Source organism: Pleuronectes platessa, chromosome 8 (genome assembly GCF_947347685.1).
Source record: "Pleuronectes platessa chromosome 8, fPlePla1.1, whole genome shotgun sequence".
NCBI classification, from domain to species: Eukaryota; Metazoa; Chordata; class Actinopteri; order Pleuronectiformes; family Pleuronectidae; genus Pleuronectes; species Pleuronectes platessa.
The window spans coordinates 9527273-9548054 of NC_070633.1; the positions used below are offsets into that span (position 1 = coordinate 9527273).

Genomic DNA, 20782 nt, shown 5'->3' on the forward strand with positions numbered 1-20782 from the left:
GACCTAATTTAAGCTTAGATCAAATCTTTATTTAACAAATGTACAACAGAACACGTGATACATGTACCAGCTACCAAAACAAAGTCTACATGATCCGTCACGAGGACAAACCTGTTTTTGTACTCTCAGCTAACACTCATTACACAGCACACTGGCTACATCCTAAGTGACGCATCAATACTAATTTGGCAACAAAAATCATCATTCTGTATTTTAGCCCTTTTTAACGCAACACAACATTGGTTTTACATGAATACCAATCATTTCACTTTGCACATGTTAACTAAGCAGCTAATGGTCTGTTCATCTATAGGAACTGATTTGAAAACTCTAATTTCCGTGACTCTTTAAATCTGTGAATTTAGGGCTTAGCGATCAAACCGTATCAATACAAATTTCATCAACAGCAATAAAACAAAGGTTCTATATATCTTTATGCTTCATGCAGCATAGTGAGGTTTAACGGATAATTAGAGTACTTAAGATGCCTGAGTTTACCTGGACGCACAAGCAAGGAGATTAAATACATGATGAAATTAATTCTCACTAACACAAGACAACGGTTTGAGAGTGATGAAATAACTCAGGCATGTTTCCTTTCTGCCTGCAGATTATGAGGTTGAATTTAATTAAAGGTGGTATTTTATGGAACCTGCTCTTTGGAAAAATATCAGCAGAAATGTAAAGTATATGAATTTTGCAGTTAATATGCTAAAACATGTTCCCTTAAGGCAATAAAGTAAGGTACTAAACAAAGTCGATATAAATAACCAGTTTAGTGACATGATCTGATTTCTTTAATTTAACCACCTTTGCTCCGTTAATGATAAAAACCCTGAAACTCCATTCATAAAGATGTGACTAGTGGTTCTCACTGTAGTGATCTGACAGAGATGATCTTAGTTCCCATCATTTTAAACTTGTACATTATTTGTTGTGTGACCGTCCTGGGCGTGGTTTTTTTCGGCCCCAATGGCTAGTGCACAGTTTGGTGCAAGATCAATGATCAGTCACTGACTAGTATTGATGCGTCCACGACTTAGCATGATACAATCTGGTGAGTAGAACTCACCCGTCCTTTATCATTTGATCCCAAACACATCTGCTGGTGAAAATGTTCTTTGTCTCTTTCCTCTCAGTCCTCCGCTGTTCCCTCTCAGCTGGAGGAAATGGTGACCGACTACCTTGGTGAAATGATACTTGGGTAAAGTGGTGCGCTGGTTAGTTTTGTCCCGGAGTGAAATCCTATAGTGCTGCACACAAACTAATCATATGAACCAGAGGAGAGGAAGCTCCATGCAGCTCTGTCACGTCCACTGGCTGACACACACTGACACATATACCCTTGTCTACGCCAAAGCACGGATGACTAGGTGTGTACATACACACACTCGAACCAGGCACGACGCTGCAGTCCTCTTCACAAAACAACCGAAGAGACCAATAAGTATTCAGCTCCACCTTCTCTGATTCCAAAAGTGGCTGTTTGTCACTCATAGCATCTCCTCTGAAATTTCAGGCTATTTTTTCATTTTGAGGTCCGCCTCCATGGCACTGCGCCGACCCCTGGTGCCTCCGTCCTGCAGCGGGAGACAAATTAGGAGAACAGGGAAAAAGAAAGAAAAGAAAGAGAGAATAGGAGAAAGAATTAACATGGGAGTGGGCAGGGTGGTGGTCAGTTGGAAAGTGTGAAGGGAGGCCCTGAGGTGGGCCTCCTCACGTGATGGAGCGCCGCACAAAAACACAGCACAGTCCACTTCAGAGGGCTTCCTCCCCAAATGAAGAACTTAAAAAATTATGATGAGAAAGAAAAACATTTAAAAGTAAAAAAGAAGGAGAAAAGAAATTAGAACATGCAGAGACATGGACAACCGCACGAGAACAGAAAAACAAAGGGAACCGGCATGGGTCAAAAACCGAAGGTCGACTGAAGCTCGGCTGATGGAAGGAGCCTGTGTGTGTGTGTGTGTTGATGTTTATGAGGGTGACACAGCTAGTGAAGTGTGATGTGTGTGTGAGAGACACTGTATGAAAGAGCAAGAGTGAGAGGTAAAGAAGTTCTTCAATTCTTATCCACAACACACATCTATACAGTGATATTGTGTCTGAGAAATTTTCCTCGACTGTTGACTATGGAAGAATAAAGTTATCCACAAACAGGAAACACAAAGACTTCTTTAGAAAGAAAACAGCAAAAATTCTGATCTGTTCTTAAAGCCATTATAACCTATTGTTAGGGCCCCACAGTTAACACTGAGATATTTGTGTTGTTCTCATATCACTGGTGTGAAAGTAAAACAACTGTTCCAGGACTGAAGTTGACAACGGAATCTGATCAAGCGCAGAGATTCTCGATGTATATCAATAAATCATATTTTGTTTGCTTTTATTTCCAACTTTAACTCAATGAAATATCAGTAATGTAAAACAAAATCAAAAAATATATAATTATACAAAGAGATATTTTTAGGAATATCTAATAATAATATATTTACAGCTTCAGCAATTTTAAGGGTTGTAATTAAATAGTTATTAAAAGTTTCATTATGACTTAACTGATCACGTGGAAAATGTTGAGCTATATTATTGAATAGCACCAATAAAAGGGTCTCTTATAATTATTTGAATCCTCACAACTTGTATTTCTACGACAGGTTTGCTTCCTTTAATTCAACTAAATCACAATTGAACCGAGAAAAAGAAAGGAGATGAGCGGTACAGATTAATGCGTAGAGTTTGTGTGTGTGTGTGTGTGTATGTGTCTGTGTGCTAGTGCTGAGACAAGCATGTGCGGGGCGTTTCCTGGTTCTGGTGAAATCTGAGGGAGGACCTGAATACTTACAAAGAGAGAGAGAAGGAAAGCAGGAGAGGCCATTGGGACACTGTCCTGTAGGTGGACAAACATTGAAGTGAGAAAGAGAGAAAAGAAACACGTGCGTGTGAAGCAAGTTTCATACAAGTCTGCGTCAAACACGGGAGCACGCGGGGGGGATGGGGAGTCCATTTGACCGCTGCACGGCAAAAACACAAAGATACACACACACAGAAAGACAGACAGATATCGACCCACACTCAGAGTCAGATATGCAGATCGTAAATAGTGAGATCAATGACAGACACAAGAAGACAGGCACACATGCACACCAACACTTCTTCAACACAGCTCACAAACACCGTACCAGAGTCTCAAGACTCTCAGTCATTTGTATGAGCTGCAATATATATTTAATATTAAACGATAATATGACACTCATATCCAACCCAGCTGAGCATGCTGTGGAGAAGCAGCCAAACATTATTTTTAAAACTTAATTAACTTGTCTAAAAACTTGCTAAATATGTTCTATGACCAAAGTACATCTTTGGACATCCCATGAAGATTAAGCGCATTCCTGGATATTCCCTATCCTGAGATGATCTCTTTAAAACAACACAATACTTCCATAACAATCCGCCATGAGTCGGACAGACCCCGCTGGACACACACTCACAACTCGCACATTCATGCAGTAATGGAATTGATAGCAGACAGAAAGCAGCTGGACAGCGGCAGACAAACAGCTGAGTCAGGGACAGACAGAAGTTAGTGAGGAGAGGAGCAGCCAGCATGCAGGACATGAACCAGCGAGGGAGTCAAGACCAGAAATAATTTCTCTGAAGCACAATACAGCAGGCTGAGGCAAGTGTGGATCAGATCTTCCATGTATTCAACAGTGTGCGAATGTCTGCCTTTTACACATTGTGAGTGAATGATAGTGTAATGATTCAAAATATATATTCCTAAATATAAAAGTAGCATCAATATGACAATATACATTTTCAGTGGAGAGCCTGAACTATAAAATAAAGAAGTAATTGTGAGTAATCATGTTGTCACCTGAAACACCACAATTTTATATGCATTGTCAGCACCTACCATTGTGTATTCTGTATATCATATGTTGTGTTGTGTTTACATAACCACACTTTACATTGAGTGTGAAACACTGACGGCAACACAAATAAGCCGATTTCAGCACTGAACTCCACACATTTTCCAGACATTTTCTGGAGGGGCTGTTTCTGAACAAAAAGAAGCTGTCTGAGTCGGTTGCTCTGGAAATTAACCAGCCAACTCCCTAGAAAAATATTTGGAAAATGTCACATTGAGCTCATGTGGGAATAAAGCAGGAAAATGTCTGGAAATTTACAGCGAGCGTGTGGGTGTGTTGAGGACGCTTCTAACATAAAACCGACAGAATACAAATATCTAAGGATGAAGAAGAGATTTCATACACTCGAAAGATGCAAACAAAGATGTCAACTTGACAAGATTCAGGAGTTTTTGGCGACCGGGACCAACTCAGAAATTCTCAGGGAAGTTGTGGGAACAGCAAGAGACTCGCTTGGATTTTGTACATCATGTCCTGCCTCTGGCACGCTCTGCAATACTTGGGAGCTCATCCGACTCTGACAATTTCCTACTGCGTTCTTCATCTGTGAAAACTCATCGTGCAAACTCTGGAAAAGGTCCGGACCTATTTTTATTGACTTTTTTCAGAGTTCATGTCTGAAAACGATTAGATGATTTTGGTATTTAAAATTCTAAATGAAACCAAAATGCCAGTCTGCAAGAATGTTAAGTATCTGTTCAATCCAGATCTGAAAACATTATTACAAATGTACTTGTTATTTGAGGAATGACACACATATATTAGTCCATCAAATAACAGTTAAAAAACACAGTATCAGCCCATTATCAGTTTTTAAATTGTATCTGTGATGTCAACAGCTGATATGGTTCCTAAACTGGACTTTCCCAAGTAAAGTGTGAGTCTGAACAAAATGATCCGCTCGCTTAAAAAACCTGATCTGTATCAAACTGAGTTTGTTCCTCTATAAAAGCAGCAGCCAGGTGGAGGCCTAAGATTCTGCCCTCTGTTCGATCAGGGCTGATCAAAGATATAGAAAAGTAGGAGCAGAAAGCAAGTCAATACAAGGCTTCCAAGGTCATCACAGACAGATGGATAGTGGAGAAGTGGAGTTTACTATAAACATGTTTTGAATAGTTTCTGTGGACATGTTTTTTTGCCACTCTGAAGCTGGTTGTCTACTCAAGTTATTAAATCATTACGTGTATTGAATTTATTACTCAGGCCTATGAACAAGCAAAAGGGAGTCAGGCTATAAACATGAGGGACCTCAGACAAATACAGCTGTGTTTCGGAACATGAACTATGTAAATTCAGTGTTAAATTCAATGAGACTTGAGTCTTAAACTTTAAGAGACTCCTACTTTTCACACCCAACCCACCTTCTCAGCTGGCTCTCCTGGCTTACGGTTTCCCTCTCTGCCGCGGAGGCTCTTGGCAGAGATGGCGCTCTCTGAGGTCTGCATGATGAGCTGGGTGGCCAGGAACTGCTGAACGTGCTCCAGGACATCACGCTGCATCTCCAGTGCCATGTGGTACACATCGTGGTCCGACGAGTTGTACATGACAGCGTTCTGAAACATGAGCATGATGTCTCGCTGGAACTCGGCTGTCGTGCGGATCACGCCGGACTCGATGTTCTTCTTTATGGCCGACAGGTCCATGGGTCTGGAACAGGACGGAGGGAGTTGTTTGTATTATTATTTGGTTTTATATATTCTGCAGTTTAATGGAATGGCAGCAGCAGGGATTTTTGTTGCTGGTTGATCTTAACAAACAAGAGCTTCTCTGCCCTGTCATGCTGACACGTGCAACAAAAAGCATGATACACTATTTTCTAGGACATGAGTAAGAAAGCATACACATTTATTTGAACCAGGATAATAGCTTTTGAGTGTTATTTCAAATTCAGCTTTGTATGTGTGTTTGGTCAGACCTGTGTACGATGCTGTGGTAACCGGGGGCGATGTCATCTGACACAGGCTGCAGGAAGACACTGGCGTACCTGAGAGACACAGGACATCAGAAACGTTAAAACCCTTTAAATACAGCTGCCAGCAGCTCTTCTTTCAGGAGACTGTTTGCATTTATTTCTCCAAAGAGGTGAACTATGTGTTTTGCTGTGAACAGGTTTGTTTGAAAGAAAAAGGTGAAAACTACTGTCTAGAAACATTACAGTGACAGTCAACAGAAAAGACAAGACTAGGTTTACATCCAAAATAATATATTTTTGATTTAATGCGATCCCACAACAATTCTATAATAATAAATCTATGGCTGTTACAAGCTACTGATTGCATTTGAAATGAATATGTTTTTTCTCTGCACTTAAATTTTCAAGCAAAATTTTAAACTATACAACAAAATTGTGAGTATATGTTTTATCTAAAACAGAAACAATACTCATGGCCCAATCACTTTTAGTGGATTATCACATTCTACATTCCATTAGACAGAAAATACAAAAGGTCAGTTTACAAGACTGATTCTCTCTACATCCAATTCTTAACAGGAACATTATATTCAGCTAAACGTTACATTAAAATATAATAGATGGATTAAGCACCATCATGTTGGAAGATAAAATCACATATTTCATAACTGATTTGATTAAAAATATGATTCAAGTTTTGTGTGATTTTTTTTCAAATATTTTAGCTGTATTGGGGTTGTGCCTGGGAAAAGCTCAGTATTTTCAAAGAGCTGGCTACATGGCACTGGTGGTAGGATGTATTTTCATGAATAGACCCGATATGGTTTATATATAATAATATTCTTCAAACACAAGCTCTATACACTATGCTTTTGTAATGACATTAAAAACTTAAGAAGCCAAAACAACACTTTCTAAATGAACCCGACTGTGAGTAATAAAGTCTGATGGATTATCTCGCATTGGACAGGCCAAGAACCTCCACCTGTGATTGGCTGCGGCTCTCCACACCAGCATAATGGCTTTCTTCCAGATCTTTTGTGCCTGAACTGCCTCCTGGTCCTCGCCACATGTAGATCTGATGCAGAGACAGTGGAGAAAAGGGGGATGAAGAGAGGAAGTTATTGGGAAACGAAGAGAGGATCCACAGTGAATGGAAATGAAAGCAGAAGAGAAAGCCCAAGTGGCAGCGAGACAAAAGCACATAGTGTTACAATTTTGATGTCAGCAGTCACAGACTGCTTAGCTCAGGGAAATGGAGTCCTAATCTGATTCAGAGGTCAGGACATCAATATTCATGATAATGTCAGCTGAGCCTTATCTAGTTTTATTGCAGCAGAGCAACTAAAATGTTTTGTTGCAGTAAGGGAAGGAGGTTATCTCAGGCCGTTGCCCTGGATTGATGCACAATGTCACTACCACTATAAAGTTAGACTTAGTTATGCTGACACAATTGTCAAACCATTCCAGAAGCAGTGTATGATACTTACAATTGGGAAGAGGAGGCCGGGCTGCTGGCCATGGAATCTGCCGTGTAGCGTTGAGAGGGTGGGTCGTAGCCGTCTTCACTCTCGCTGGCTGCCCGCTCCACCTCTGACAGATAGGGGCCCTCCCCACACTCCTCCTTCAGCTCCATCCCTTCTTCAGGGTCACCCTCACTGCCCGCCTCCTCCTCTTTTACCTCCTGGAAGAACAAAAATACAGTGACATGACGGAAATGTAGGAAAGGTGTTCATGTGTGCAAGTCTGCAACTAAGTGATTTACCTTGGACTCTTTCCCAGACACAGAACTATCCTCAGAATCTGTGGAACAGGAATTACAACAGGTTTTAACGAGTGCACAGAAAAGTATCTGCGACAGCAAAACCACTCATGAGGAAACAGATCATTATTCCGAAGAGGAAAGGCAGATTCGCAAGGGGGCACTACAATTGCGACAGAAATTTGAAGGGGAAGGGGTTCAGATAGTCAGGGACGGGAGTGTTCAACGTGACCAGTCGAAGGAAGGGAGCATCAGCTACTGTCTCCGCTCCAAATTCAACTTGAAGAACAAGCAACTGTCAGGCAGCGTTGAGCGTCTGGGAGCGCGTAGGGAAGGAAGTCCGCGCTGGTCTCAGCTCAATTCTCATGGAACCCCAGTTGTGCACACAGAGCCAAGATGCTCTCTCTCGAGAGTATGGTTTAACACTCATGGATACTGTTGTGTCTACTTCTATTATATACGCAGGCGTTTTTACGTGGGCATACTCTGAGACTAAATAAACGGCAAAGTGTGTGTTTGTACACCACCCACCTAGGCAAGGTGGGTTGGGCTCAGGCTGGCTCCACTCCTCTACTTCACTCTTTACTGTAGCTTCGATGACCGCTTTCCCTGTCCTTGCTTCCTCCGTAACCTCACTTCCTGTGGCGCCGTCATCAGACGTGACAGAAGAAGTGACATCACTTCCTGTCACCTCTGGTCCTTCACAGTTTCCCTTCAGCTGCTCTTCCCTTTTGGTTTCCGGCTGGGCGTGAATCTCTGTGCTTGCAGGTGTTGGGGCCGACACTGTGGTCACATCCTGAGGCTCCTGTATTGGGTTGGAGTCCTGGACTGAGGGCGCAGGGACCGAAGCCTTCAGCTCATGGGTCTCCCAGGGGCCAGGGAGGGTGTGTCCCTCTGAAACGGCCTCTTCACACAGAGAGAGCGCCGCTTCCACCGCTGCTGCATCTAAAGCCTCCACAGAGTCATCGACCTGGGAAGGAGGACAGGACGACAGGGTGAGAGAAAGATTTAGACAAAAGGATATTATGAGACAAAAGTAGCACATAATACCTTTATGATATTAATGATTCGAGAAACAGTTGTTTATGTTCTATAATGTTTTAATCACGGGTTGTTTTGAGAATTCAAGTGAGATTAAATGACTCAGACATGCAAACAGAATGACATCTCCTGTACCTTCTCCTCTATGATGGCAATGATGTCTCCTACTGTCTCCAGGTCCAGTTCGTCTCCCATATAAGACACAGATACAAGGTCCTCCTCCACTAACCCCGTCTCCTCACAAAGCTCTACCTTCACTGCGGCTTCAGCTTCTCCCTCTGCAAACACACACAGCAGAGTAAATAAGAATATGAGCACAAAATAAAAACATCACTGCAATATTAACATTGTTAGTAATATAATGGAAATTATTCTGGTGGCACTGTGATCGCAGTTTATGTTTCTTTAATGCCTGGTAATGTTTGTTTATTTTATCTACCGTACAAAGGTAATTTGTATGTCTATTGATAATATTACGATACAGATATAGTCTACATACTTGGGACATTTTGCATGTTTTGAAATCCCAATGAATATCTGTCACAGCCATGTAGACTACACGGCCCCTGGATTAGGACACAGGTTCAGTTAGATTTATTTATATTTACCAGTGATGACCACATGACCAGGGGGTAAGGCAGTGGCTGCAATGGCAGTCTGTAATCCATTAGAGAGGCCTCCAGTCAAGTCTCCTTCTGCAACCTGACATCAACAAATACAAAATAAAAAGGGGAGCAAAACCCTAAAAGCAATGTTTTAACCCAGTACAGTGAAAAATACTATGGAGTAAGCTGACTTGATATTGGATGGTGCAATAAGATCAGCTAGCAGTGAATAAAACTGAAATGCAAACAAGAATGAATGCATTCAGGGATATTCCATCTCTCCTTCTGAAGTGACAATTAAAAAGGTCTTATTATAGTCTATCATTATGAGCATTTCATAGATCTATTTTGATATGGTTGATGAAGTACTTGTTTAAATTCTCTTTCTCTCACTCCTCTATTTTCAGAAACCTACCGACTGAAGCTTTAAAGTGCCACTCACCAAGCGGGGGCTAGCTGAGATGAGGTTGCCCTTTTTCAGCAGTTCTGACAGAAGAGGAGAAGGTGGCGGGGTGGACTTCTGGGTCAGGAGCCTCTTCTGCGGCGAGTCATCTACTAGAGCAGCCAGGCCTCCATCTTTGGGCCCAGGCCCGGGAGTGTCCGTCACTGGTAGAAAAACCCCGACCCCCTGAACCTGTCAGGTGTAGCAGACAATCAGTTAGTGGTTGGAACGGTCAGCTACATTAGAGGCAATGTTTCCATCCAGCTTTGCAAAAACGCCATCATGTGAGATTAGATTTTTCCACTGACTCATACTGACACAATAAAGAAGCTGAAGGACAGAGAGGCACGTCTGTGGAGTCACTGATGAATTCAAAGTCAACATACTAAATAGATGGTTAGACTGGTTAAACAAAAGGAGTCAATTACAGTCCCTGTGACAGTGTACAGCCAAATCCATCTCAATGAAGCCTGGATAATGCTTATATAGCATATTTTCCCTCAGCATGTGCCTTATTCTCGTGGCATCTTATCAACGGGTAAGTTCTTACAACTGAGTGGGTAGTGGTGTCATCGGAGGCACCACCTCCTGTATCCATGGGAGGTGTCGAGACTGAGGACTCGGCCTGAGAATCCAGTGTTGGTGGGCTGGCACCCAGAGGAGAACGAACAGTTACACTAGGCAAACGTTTAGGTGTGTTTTTTACTGCCTGTCGAGCTGTGACAAAGAGAGAAATGAGAGAGAGAAATTAATTCATGACGTGAGGAAACTGCAGCAGAGAAATCACGAGTATGGCCTCATGCATTAGCCATAAGAAAAACCACCTCTTGTCCTAACAAGAAAAAAACAATTCCAAGAAGAGGCCAGAGCAAAGCCTCATTCTGGTGGTTGCAGATGCATCAAGACAAAGAAAACATTTGCTGGTATATAAATGTGTAAAAACTCTGCTAAAACGTCTTTGTTATATATTATATAATAACATATTTCAACATAAAGGTCGTCACAATGTGCAGACTGAACATACCTTGATACGCTGTTTCTGTTGCTTTTCTCTTCTGTTCGGCTTCGTCCTCATCCTGCTTCTTTTTCCTGGAGTTGGAACAACAAACACTCAGATCACACATGAGGTGTAATGAGATGTAGAAGAACTAAGGGGAAATACTGTGGCGGAAATTTAAGTAGGTCACATTTATTTGTATTTTTTTTATTAATAAAAAAACGACGATAACAATAAATATATTAAAGTTGGTCGACACCATCAGTGAGCGTGGTCACATATTTTTGCTGAACGCGGACGTCCACATTACAGTCAGTGGCTACGCTAGCAGACATGGGCGGATGACCAAATTGATGTCATGAGGACCAATAGGACCTCAGCATACTGGTAGACACAGAGACTATGAATTTGCCTCTAGATAAATGAGGAAATTAGATGAAAAACGATTGATGTAAAGTTTTCCGAAACCCTCTCATGAACCAATTTGCTGTATAAATGGGCACTCAGATAAGTTGCTACATGAAAACAAAGTTCAAAGGATTGATCCTCTGGGAACCAAGAACATATGCAGCCAATTTTGCTGCAATCCATTCATTGGATAAAATGTCTTGGTTTCTGGACCGAAGAATTGGATAAGACCAACCAAATCCACAAGCCCTCTCATATCTCAAGATGTAGCTTGTAAAACCGACGGGTATGTGTTGGTATTTTTATATAACATGGGTCACGCATCAACAGTTATATATACATCCAAACAATTGACATCAGACAGAAAAACTGAGAAGAGTCTTACAGTGTGATGTCTGCCCACAGCTCCTTCAGCTGAGAGTCCATATGACCTGTCTGTATCATATCCACCTCCTTCTTCAACTTCCTGTCAGGACAGAAATCACAGGGAGGTTAAGAGTCACATCTCACAATCGTCAAATGTCTTTCTTTCAGGTGTCTATGTACCTGTACTGGTCCTGTGTTTCTCGTAGTAGTTTTTTCAGCTCCTCTATCCTCTCGGTGGTCAGCCTACGAACGATGACATCTTCTATCGTCTCGACCACCTCGCCCTTCTCGCCACGCTTACGCCTGGAGCAAAGACAGATGCATAGGCTTTAGGATAACTTTCACAATATTATATTTATGGTGAAAAGGGTAAAATTATCAGGATTCTTCTCATGGGTCTGTGTAAGTGTGCATAGTAGTACTAACTTTGGTGCTTCTGTGGCTTCAAGCAGCTCGGAGTATTGTGAGGCACAGTGCTGCGAAAAAGAAAAGGTGTTATCATGAAGCAAATGCTGACGAAGGCTGCAGCCTGTCCTTTCAGAACACAAAGTTAAAGAGTTAGATAGTGAGAGAAGCAAATGGTGAAAAATGTTGCACAGGTTTTCAACTTTCTCTCACCTTCTGTGAGAACCAGTCAGGAGGACGACCCAGCTCTGAGAAAGGTTTGATTGCTCTACTTACAGACACCCTGGAAGACAAAGAGAGGCGACAAGACAATCAGAAAATAAATGCATCTGGTGACTGAAGACATTCATTAATATAAGGAATAAACCATTAAATATTGGGAATAAATCACTTAAAAGGACATATGAAAGAACTCCAGGGTGATGTGAAACAAATTAAATTGATCTGCAGCACTGAAAACAGTTCAAAGAAAAAACACAGAATACTGTAACAGTGATTAATTTCTGTTTGTTAGGGTTCGGCTGGTTGTTTTTAAGAGTTTCACAGTTACCAGGTTGGTATTTATCATCTTTTATAAATTACTTATTGACTGTCAGAGTTCTGTGCCATCATTGTCCAAGATCCACCTGTCACTGTTGGTCAGTCACTATTGCTTGTACATGTCTGACCTCTACTGGAGAGACCAGAGATGACCTGTTTTAACGCCACATACTGAGACAGCAGTACTTTTTGCATGGACATGCCAAACTGTGTACACTACTGGTCCGATTTTACTGAAATTAAAGCAATTCACTTGGAGTAAGCTAAAATGTAAAAAGCTAAGCCATAAGGGATTATGAAATTGGTAAACTTACAGCAGGTTGGCCTGTGCTGTACATTATTCCTTCAGGTGATGCAACCTTTATCAATGAGTAACTAGGGGGTGGTGCTGCGTATTATTATCAGAGTGGTATGAAAAAGAAAGTAACAGACAGACAGGGTGGTCAGGGATTCGTCCTACAGTAAGATCATGACTCAAAAGTTCTGCACATTCTGCAGCAAAAATATTGAATTCCCACTTTTTAAAGAATGCTACAAATGTCTGTGCCACTCCTGCTGAATGGAAAATGGAGGTTTTCTAAAACTCTGACGTGAACTAATATTTGCCTGCAGCTCATTTCATAAGAGAGAAACGTTCAGTCTGTCTCTCTCACGTCTAGTGAATCCAAGTGTTTTTGTTGTGGTTGATGCTTTCGTTTGTTAATGGAGATCATTATAGTGGAAGCCTAATGGACACAATCTTCAGGTCAAAGACAATTGTCTCATGAATCGATTTGTTTGCTTTTTTTACTCCTTTTGTTGCACATCCAACTGTAGTTGGACTCCATGGACTCAGTATAATAGCCAAAGGGCTAAAGTTTAGTTGTATGTTAGGTGAGTATAATCTTTTCCTGACAGCACGATTCATCCATCTGTTCAACTGCTCATAATGAAAAGGATGAGGAAAGCAGCCATATAATGATCATCATGGTAGATGGTGTATGTCCTCTTACATTTACTATGAGTCCAACTAAAAGCAAAAGACCTCGTTCTTATTGCTTCCATTCCTGCAACTTGTCCATCACATTAATGTTTCAAATACCACAGACAGAAATGGGCCCAGATTTGGTATCTGCTGATACGCTGCATTTATCAGCAGATTTTCTCTTTACCAGTTTTGGTCGCCGCTCCTCATAACAGAGGAGGCCAGGCACAGTTTCTCCCGGACTGACCAGGGCTCCGTGGGCCCCACGGTCAGCATCTTGTGTTCTGTGGAGGAAACACAACAACACAAATACACATTATAACGTGTCCAGGGATCCCTGAAATCCCCAAGACTTGACAAATTAATACAAAATGTGTTCATATATAAATAAACTCCGAATATCCACGACCAACTATACATAAGAACACTCAGATACAGTTCCCCTCTCTAAGAGCTGGTGAGCTAATCTTTCCTTCAGATTTTTGTTTAATTCGTATTTTCTCAGGTTGGTCGTGTGTTTTGTTTTGGTGGATGTCTTTTGAGTGCGTGTGTCTGTGTGTACGTGCGCGCGCTACTGTCCACATCCATAAAATTAACTGCACGGCATGTGATGCGTCACTAAAGTCAAGATAAACAACATAAAACAAGCTCAGCAGCACTTTTAACTCACGCATATGTTTTGTTTATTAAACCAGGTTAGCTAACTGCCGTTAGCTGCAGTGCCGCTACTAGTGTGTACCGTGTGTCATAAAGACGTGTTTATTTAGTATCACTCTTTGTGTGCATGTGCTGACGTGTGAACACAACAGAAAAGTAAAATACACACATTTAGAGACCTCTACTTCATATACAATAGCATGCAGCTAGCTATTGTTATAATAGCAGCATTAGCTTAGCACAGTTGGTTACGGGGGACCTATTGATGAGACACACACAGCTACACTGTGCAGCGTTTTAACAAAGAACGACACAACTCTAGTCAAATTAACTAAAGGAGCTAAGCCGCGTGTTGCTGGTTTGGTGTTTTTGTTGTAAATCACAAGTAGGATCGAGGAGGAGTTAGAAAATATTACTCACTGCCGATACCGCTCGCCATTTCTTTTGTGAGCAGGCCGTGAGCACAACTTCCGCCGGACAGGTTTGACTGGTACACTCGCGCCTGTCGGTCTTCGTGTTGTCATGGCACCTGCTCTTTCTTTAATTATATAGAGGATAAACACGGACTATGACTGGTAACATGTTTACTGGTTCTTCACCTAAATCTCCAAAGAAGGGAAAATTCCCCCTTTCAGAAATAACAGGTGTACACACGACTTTCCTCACTTTACTGAAGAAACTTTTCACTGTTCTGAGCCATCCTGACTTTGCCGGTTGTTTATTCTGCTTTTGTCTGAAGCTCAAATATATTTTCATATCGTGTGTTAATCTAATGCATCACGTTTACAGGGAGCCACACTGGGAATCACAGCACTTCTAATAACGTTTTGATACAAATAGAAAAAGTGCATATCATGATGCAGTTGGGTTTCTTGGACAAAAGTGTGTCATCTTATTTTATTAGTTTCACCAAAATATTTACAGTTAACAGAACATGAACCCAAGATCAAGTCAGAAACTAAATGTGACCAAAACTGTATGTTCTTTTCAAAACGATCACGATGTAATGATATCAGCTACAATGATATCACATATAATGATTTCCGATATAATGATAGTTGTGACTCAGTATAAGTATCTGGGTGTCTGGATTGATTTCGATCTCTCCTATAGATCTCATCCAAAACGAATAGGCGAGTAAACGAGTTAGATTTAATTTAGGAATTCAAGATTTGTTAGACAATCACTCAGCTTTGAAACCGCAAAGATATAAACGAATGCAATGATTATTCCGCATTTTATGTATTTTTTGACAAGCTGGGCACAAGCTAAAAATTTCTACAAGGAAGCCACTTGAAACTTATACAAAAAAACTTTAGATCAGAAACGTAACAATTTCCCTGCTGTCTAGTTAATAAGATAGGACAGCTTTATTATACAAGATATTACACAACAGTGCTCCGCCCCCATTGAAAACATGTGTTTTCAAGCACTCAGGTTACCAGAGGTATCACAGGGGGGAAGGTATCATTCCCACTGGGACATGTGCTTTTGTTAGTCAGCGTTCTCTGTGACAGTATCTAAAAAATGAAACTGTTGCCAATGCAGATAAGAGAAGTAAATACCAAACGTTCTTATACTGGTCAGCTGAAGAAATTGCTGTATTGTACCTGTCGGAATATTAGTGTGTATATATCGCAGGTATGAGTTGACTATAACAAGTCATTTTATCTTCATTTTAGGTTGACATTTTAACAACTGTCTAGGGACAATAGATGAGATCCAGAGCTGCTCTTCCTAATCACAAGAAGAGGAGATGACCTTAAAACCAGCAGTAGCCTCCCGGTGGCAGATATGTATCATTGCATATCTGATCAGACAAGGTATTAAGAGGAGAACAACAATTCAGTATTAAGATGAAATTATTTACATTAAATCTTATGAGCACCAGCACTGTAACATCCAAAAACACTGATTCTCTCTGGGCAGTTGTTGCCTGTGCAGCTGTTGTCTACCACCCAGTAGATGCTGACATATAGAATACTTCATTGCACCTGTTATAACCAAAGACTGAAGATGAACAACATATGTCCACTTCCTAAGACTGTCCAGAAATGAAGCTAAAGTATGCGACTGCCAATGGGGCCGCAGTAGCAAGACCCTTGCGATAAACATGATCGACCAATTGCGGGAACGCAGCTCCAGAGGAGGATATCAGTAATATACAATCAGTAAGTCATTATGTCGTACAAAGGCAGTTAGATGCATAAATCCTGTGTGGAGATAAATTAAAGTATTGTGGCTTCATGCTGCTGCTTCAGGGATCTTAAAGAGGAATTAATCAGATAAATTCACTTGTAGCATCTGTTAAAGGGGTGAAATCTGTTATTGAAGCTTTCTGCCCCTGCAATCATTCTTCTTATTATAATGTTATTATAACAGAACAGATAAAATGAGTGAAGCACCAGACGCCATACCTTTACCCACAGAGTCTACAGCTGTGAAATGAAACCCTATTATCTCTACAGTGTACAGGTGAGTATACGGTGCCCTTCAGGTAACACAGATAAAGTGTAAGGCCCTCTCTCTCTCGAGCCAGCTTTTGGTTTGTCCATTCTTGGCTACTGTAGAAACACGGTGGTACAACATGGAGGAGTCTGTGGAGGAGGAACCCCTTCTGATGTAGAGACTTGAAAGGCTCATTCTAAGGTAGCAGAAACACAATCACGAATCTTGCTGCTATTACATCTTCCTAAATCTGACACACTGGAGCTTTAAAGCTGATCTTATTTTTCAAGTAGATAATTTGAATTTAGGTGCTGAAAATATAAAGATTTAAATGATCAAGCATGCCCAATGGTTCTATCCTTGGTCCATTTATCTTTTGTACTGGATGTATGCCTATGAAATGACATGTAATGTAATGTAATGTAATGATAAAAATGAACTTACTTAAGGATGTGTATTGTGTATCTCATTATCTCATTGTCTTGTGCAAGGTAATACAATATCTGCTTTCTCTGTGTGTGTGTGTGTCTTTAAATTACATGAATATGCTGTACAAGACTACAGAGTCTTAATGGCTAAAAGCCAGTTTATATTTCTCTGTTCAATAAACGCTGATGTAGCTGCGTACCCTGCATCATAACCTGGCATGCACCTCTCTAGAAATGTAACTACAGAAGTTCCCTTTGATTCAGATCAATCGTATCCTCCAATGATATCTGTCTTTTCTCTGTCTCCAGTCATTTCAGTCAAAATTGTTGTTAATCATCAATTAGTCTAAATCCAATACGATCCCCTCATTCCCAATTGTTTGATATAAAGACCAGCTCGTGCTTATCAGTTAAATTGTCGGCTCTGCATTAATCCAGGTCCAGAGTGGATGTTTTTGAGGTTTTACTACAGCTAGATTGTGGTACCTATTCTGGTGATAATGATATATTTCTTGTATTAAGTGAAGAACTAATTTTTTTGAGTAGCTCTGTTGGAATGAGTTCTAAAATAGAAGTTGATGAGCTAATTGAAGTTAAGTTATCGAGGTTGATCTGAGAGAAGCTGTCTAAATGTACAACAGGATTCTCAGCTGCTTCTGAGATTTCTGTGCCTGAAGATACACTAGCATCGATTATGGTCAGGAGATGATGAATTTAGTTTCAAATATTTAAAATTGTATTATTAAACTAGGGCTACATTGTAGCACTAACGGGCCCGAGCACAAGCATTTTGAAGCCTGTTACGGTTAGTGGACAGAGCGATCAATGACCAAGCGCACGTCTCCACGTTGCATGCGTTTTACGCACTGCGGCAAGGATTAACGCTTCACCTCCTGCATCCGTCACGCGATGTCGATCCTTGCCTGCTCATTGCTCATCACGGTGCACGCTATCATTTGCACATCACACGGTGAAAATTTTATGTAAATCGAATGATAGTTGTAAAACAACGCTTACTTCATTACCTACAGACTAATAGATCTGTTCAAGATCAGGGCAGGACTGTGAATGTGTGAATTAGGTTTGAGGCTGAAAGAACAAAGCTCAGGGGAGTTATAATAAATCCCTCTTTTTTGGCGAATCATCAACATTCTACGCCACGCCACGGTCACACCGTTTGTTCGAGGTAGATTATATCTCCATCTTGTTGTGATGACACTCATCTCAATATGAAGTTGATCTGATGTAAGACCTGGTACAAGTACCTCAAAGTAAAAATGTGGAATATGGCCAAAATGGCCTCTAAATGCAAAATGGCTTCCAGTTGCATTTTTCATTATACCCCTTGAGACATTTTTGTTTGGCTGGTCATGATACACCAGGGCTACTATTTTTGTGAAGATGGGTTCCATTGAAAATTACTCCAAAATACGTACATTTTCACCACTTTCAAATTTTCTGCAAACTTTGGTAAGAATTTGAGCATGTTAAAGACTTCAAAAAGCCAATTCATTTGCCTGAGAGAAAAAAAAATCCTTACAATTTCAATAGGGCCTCCCACTGTCCCGTACTGTTCGATGCTCGGGCCCTAAGAAGAAGAAGAACACTCATCGGATTCCACTGTCACATACGATTAGTTTACAATTGGCAACTAGGGCTGAGTATTGCCCCTGATTTCCCAAATTGATTCAACTACGATTCACAAGGTCTCGATTCATTTCAGGTTTCGATTCAGTTCAGGTTTTTTCATTGTTCAGCACCAACTTGTGTGTGATATGATATAGATTCTCAGAGAACTATGGCTGTAAACCAGGGGTTTCAAACTCATTTTAGTTACGGGGCAGCTTACTGCTCACTTTGAACTCAAGTGGGCCAGGACACATCCCTCCGCCCTGGACGACGTCGTGTCGCTCAGGGTGGGGGGGCGTGGCGGCGGCGGATACCAGCATGAAACCAACATAACGGGGGGGTCCAACCCGTCTTGGAACACAGACCTAGGAGTCTGACGCAAGCATTGAAAGTGAAAGGTGAGGGCCAGCTGAGGTGGGATTCCAGCCCCCCTGGGCTCCGTGCACACAACTGCGTACCCCATGAACCACTTCGCGTACCCCGGACCCCAGTTTGGGAACCGATGGTCTACAGCAGGGGTCACCAACCTTTTGGAAACTGAGAGCTACTTCAAAGATACTGAGTTGTACGAAGGGCTACTTGTTTGATACGACCTTCCTGAATAACAAAGTTGCAAAGATCACCTTTTAATAATAATAATAATATGTGAGGAGATCACGTCAATGTTAATTATTACTCACAATAATTATTAACAATGATTTCCACAACAATGATGGTAGGAAACAGATATTAAAACATGCAACATTTATTTCTGTTAATCTGTTTCAACTTTGCTTAAAGTCAACTTAATTGATGTACGTTTTGGTGACATTTATCTCTACATTCCTCCATCGGTCTGTACTTTTTCAAAAATAGAGAAAGAAATTAATTAAATTATAATCACTTTGTTACAACGATGATGTCCGACACCCCTGCTGTAAACTGAACAAGAGAACCTCTAAGTTGGTGCATTATGGAAAATACTAAAGGAGGTCTGTCAGGATAAGAAATATTGTTGGTGATAAGTTGTCCCAGCAATTATAATAAAATATTATTATACTATTGTCATCATTTTGAAACCATTTTATACCACTGATATAATGATAATATTATAGCACAATAATGATAACCCTTAGTATGAGAAATGAACTTTTATTTTGAGAGAATATTGAGTTATTTACTTAGTTCTTTGATGCCTCTCTCCATTGAGTCTATTGATCATTTTGAGAGGAAATTTCTTGAAGGAGCAATTCAGTCAAACTTGTCTAGCTCGCTCCCACAGTCCCATTTCTTAACTCTTCTCTTTCTGTGTGTTGTTGTGTTGATGTGTTCAGTTCCATGCAGCATCTACTTTACTTGTGTCCTGGGAGAGGATCCTCACATGGGACTGCCTCAAGCAAAACGAGACACACTATCAGTACAATCACACCGAGGCAGCTGTCTGTTGCGACAATTACTTCAGCTCCACTATGTGTTGGTTCACAATGATCATATGATGATCGGTAGAACCTGTTCACTTAGAATTTTTTTTCCGAAAGAATGTTGACTTACCCTCCGAACTTGGGGCCCACTCCTACAGGTGTCCTTCCACATTTGCAATATTTAACCCATCCTTTAAAAACCCCTGAACAAGCAAAAACCTACATACAACATACAAACATTAACAACCTATCACAATAAGTTTATACAAACAATAAGCCTTAACCTTGATCAAATAATCACAAAGTCAAACAAGGAAGTTTCAACACATTCTAAAATCAATCAATCAATAAAATTTGATTTGTATAGCCCATATTCACAAATCACAATTCGTCTCATAGGGCTTTAACATGGTGTGACATCCTCTGTTCTTAACCCTCAGCAAGAGTAAGGAAAAACTACTAAAAATCCTTTTACAGGGTAAAAATACGTAGAAACATCAGAGAGAGCCACATATGAGGGATCCCTCTCCCAGGACGGACAGAAGTGCAATAGATGTCAGGTGTAGAAAAACATCATCAAGATTAAAGTTTTTAGCAGCATTGATGTGGGTAAACATTTTGAAGGATAACCTCAATATGATATGTCAAGTAGTCCTGCTGCAATCATAATCTATGGTCTGCAGCCAGCAAGATCATGATCCACCATCCAGATCGGATCCACTATAGTCCACAGTCATTGTCCACTGCCGCTTATTAGGATCCCTCATCAACTGCCGACCTCGGTCGTGGTCCACCACCATTATATGATGCCAACGCGACACAGGATCCGCCATTACCATTACGATC

At 40.9% G+C, this 20782-nt stretch overlaps 1 protein-coding gene across 3 annotated transcripts; it reads right to left on the reverse strand.

The window, feature by feature from the left end:
• Positions 1-7: 7 nt before the first annotated feature.
• On the reverse strand, positions 8-14529 carry brd8b (bromodomain containing 8b). Of its 3 annotated transcripts, XM_053428191.1 has the most exons (19): positions 14452-14529; positions 13562-13658; positions 12084-12153; positions 11892-11941; positions 11646-11768; positions 11485-11565; positions 10719-10783; positions 10245-10411; positions 9695-9886; positions 9256-9349; positions 8783-8925; positions 8138-8576; positions 7610-7647; positions 7335-7528; positions 6830-6922; positions 5848-5916; positions 5294-5579; positions 2843-2887; positions 8-1580 (listed from the first exon to the last, which is right to left on the reverse strand). In XM_053428191.1, the coding sequence occupies exons 1-19, from the start codon at positions 14468-14470 to the stop codon at positions 1521-1523; spliced, it is 2325 nt and encodes a 774-aa protein (XP_053284166.1). In that variant the 5' UTR covers positions 14471-14529; the 3' UTR covers positions 8-1520. The 3 variants fall into 3 exon arrangements, with proteins under 3 accessions (XP_053284166.1, XP_053284167.1, XP_053284165.1); XM_053428192.1 differs by lacking the exon at positions 2843-2887; XM_053428190.1 differs by lacking the exon at positions 8-1580 and having other exon boundaries at positions 1608-2887.
• Positions 14530-20782: the final 6253 nt, after the last annotated feature.

What these genes read in the sequence shown, in the direction of transcription:
- brd8b (XM_053428190.1), bottom strand. An exon ending in AGAGCCGCAGCCAATCACAG is followed by an intron (nt 5,917 to 6,829) that starts GTGGAGGTTCTT and finishes TGTGTCTCTCAG; the next exon opens with GTACGCCAGTGTCTTCCTGC. An exon ending in TACCACAGCATCGTACACAG is followed by an intron (nt 5,580 to 5,847) that starts GTCTGACCAAAC and finishes GTCCTGTTCCAG; the next exon opens with ACCCATGGACCTGTCGGCCA.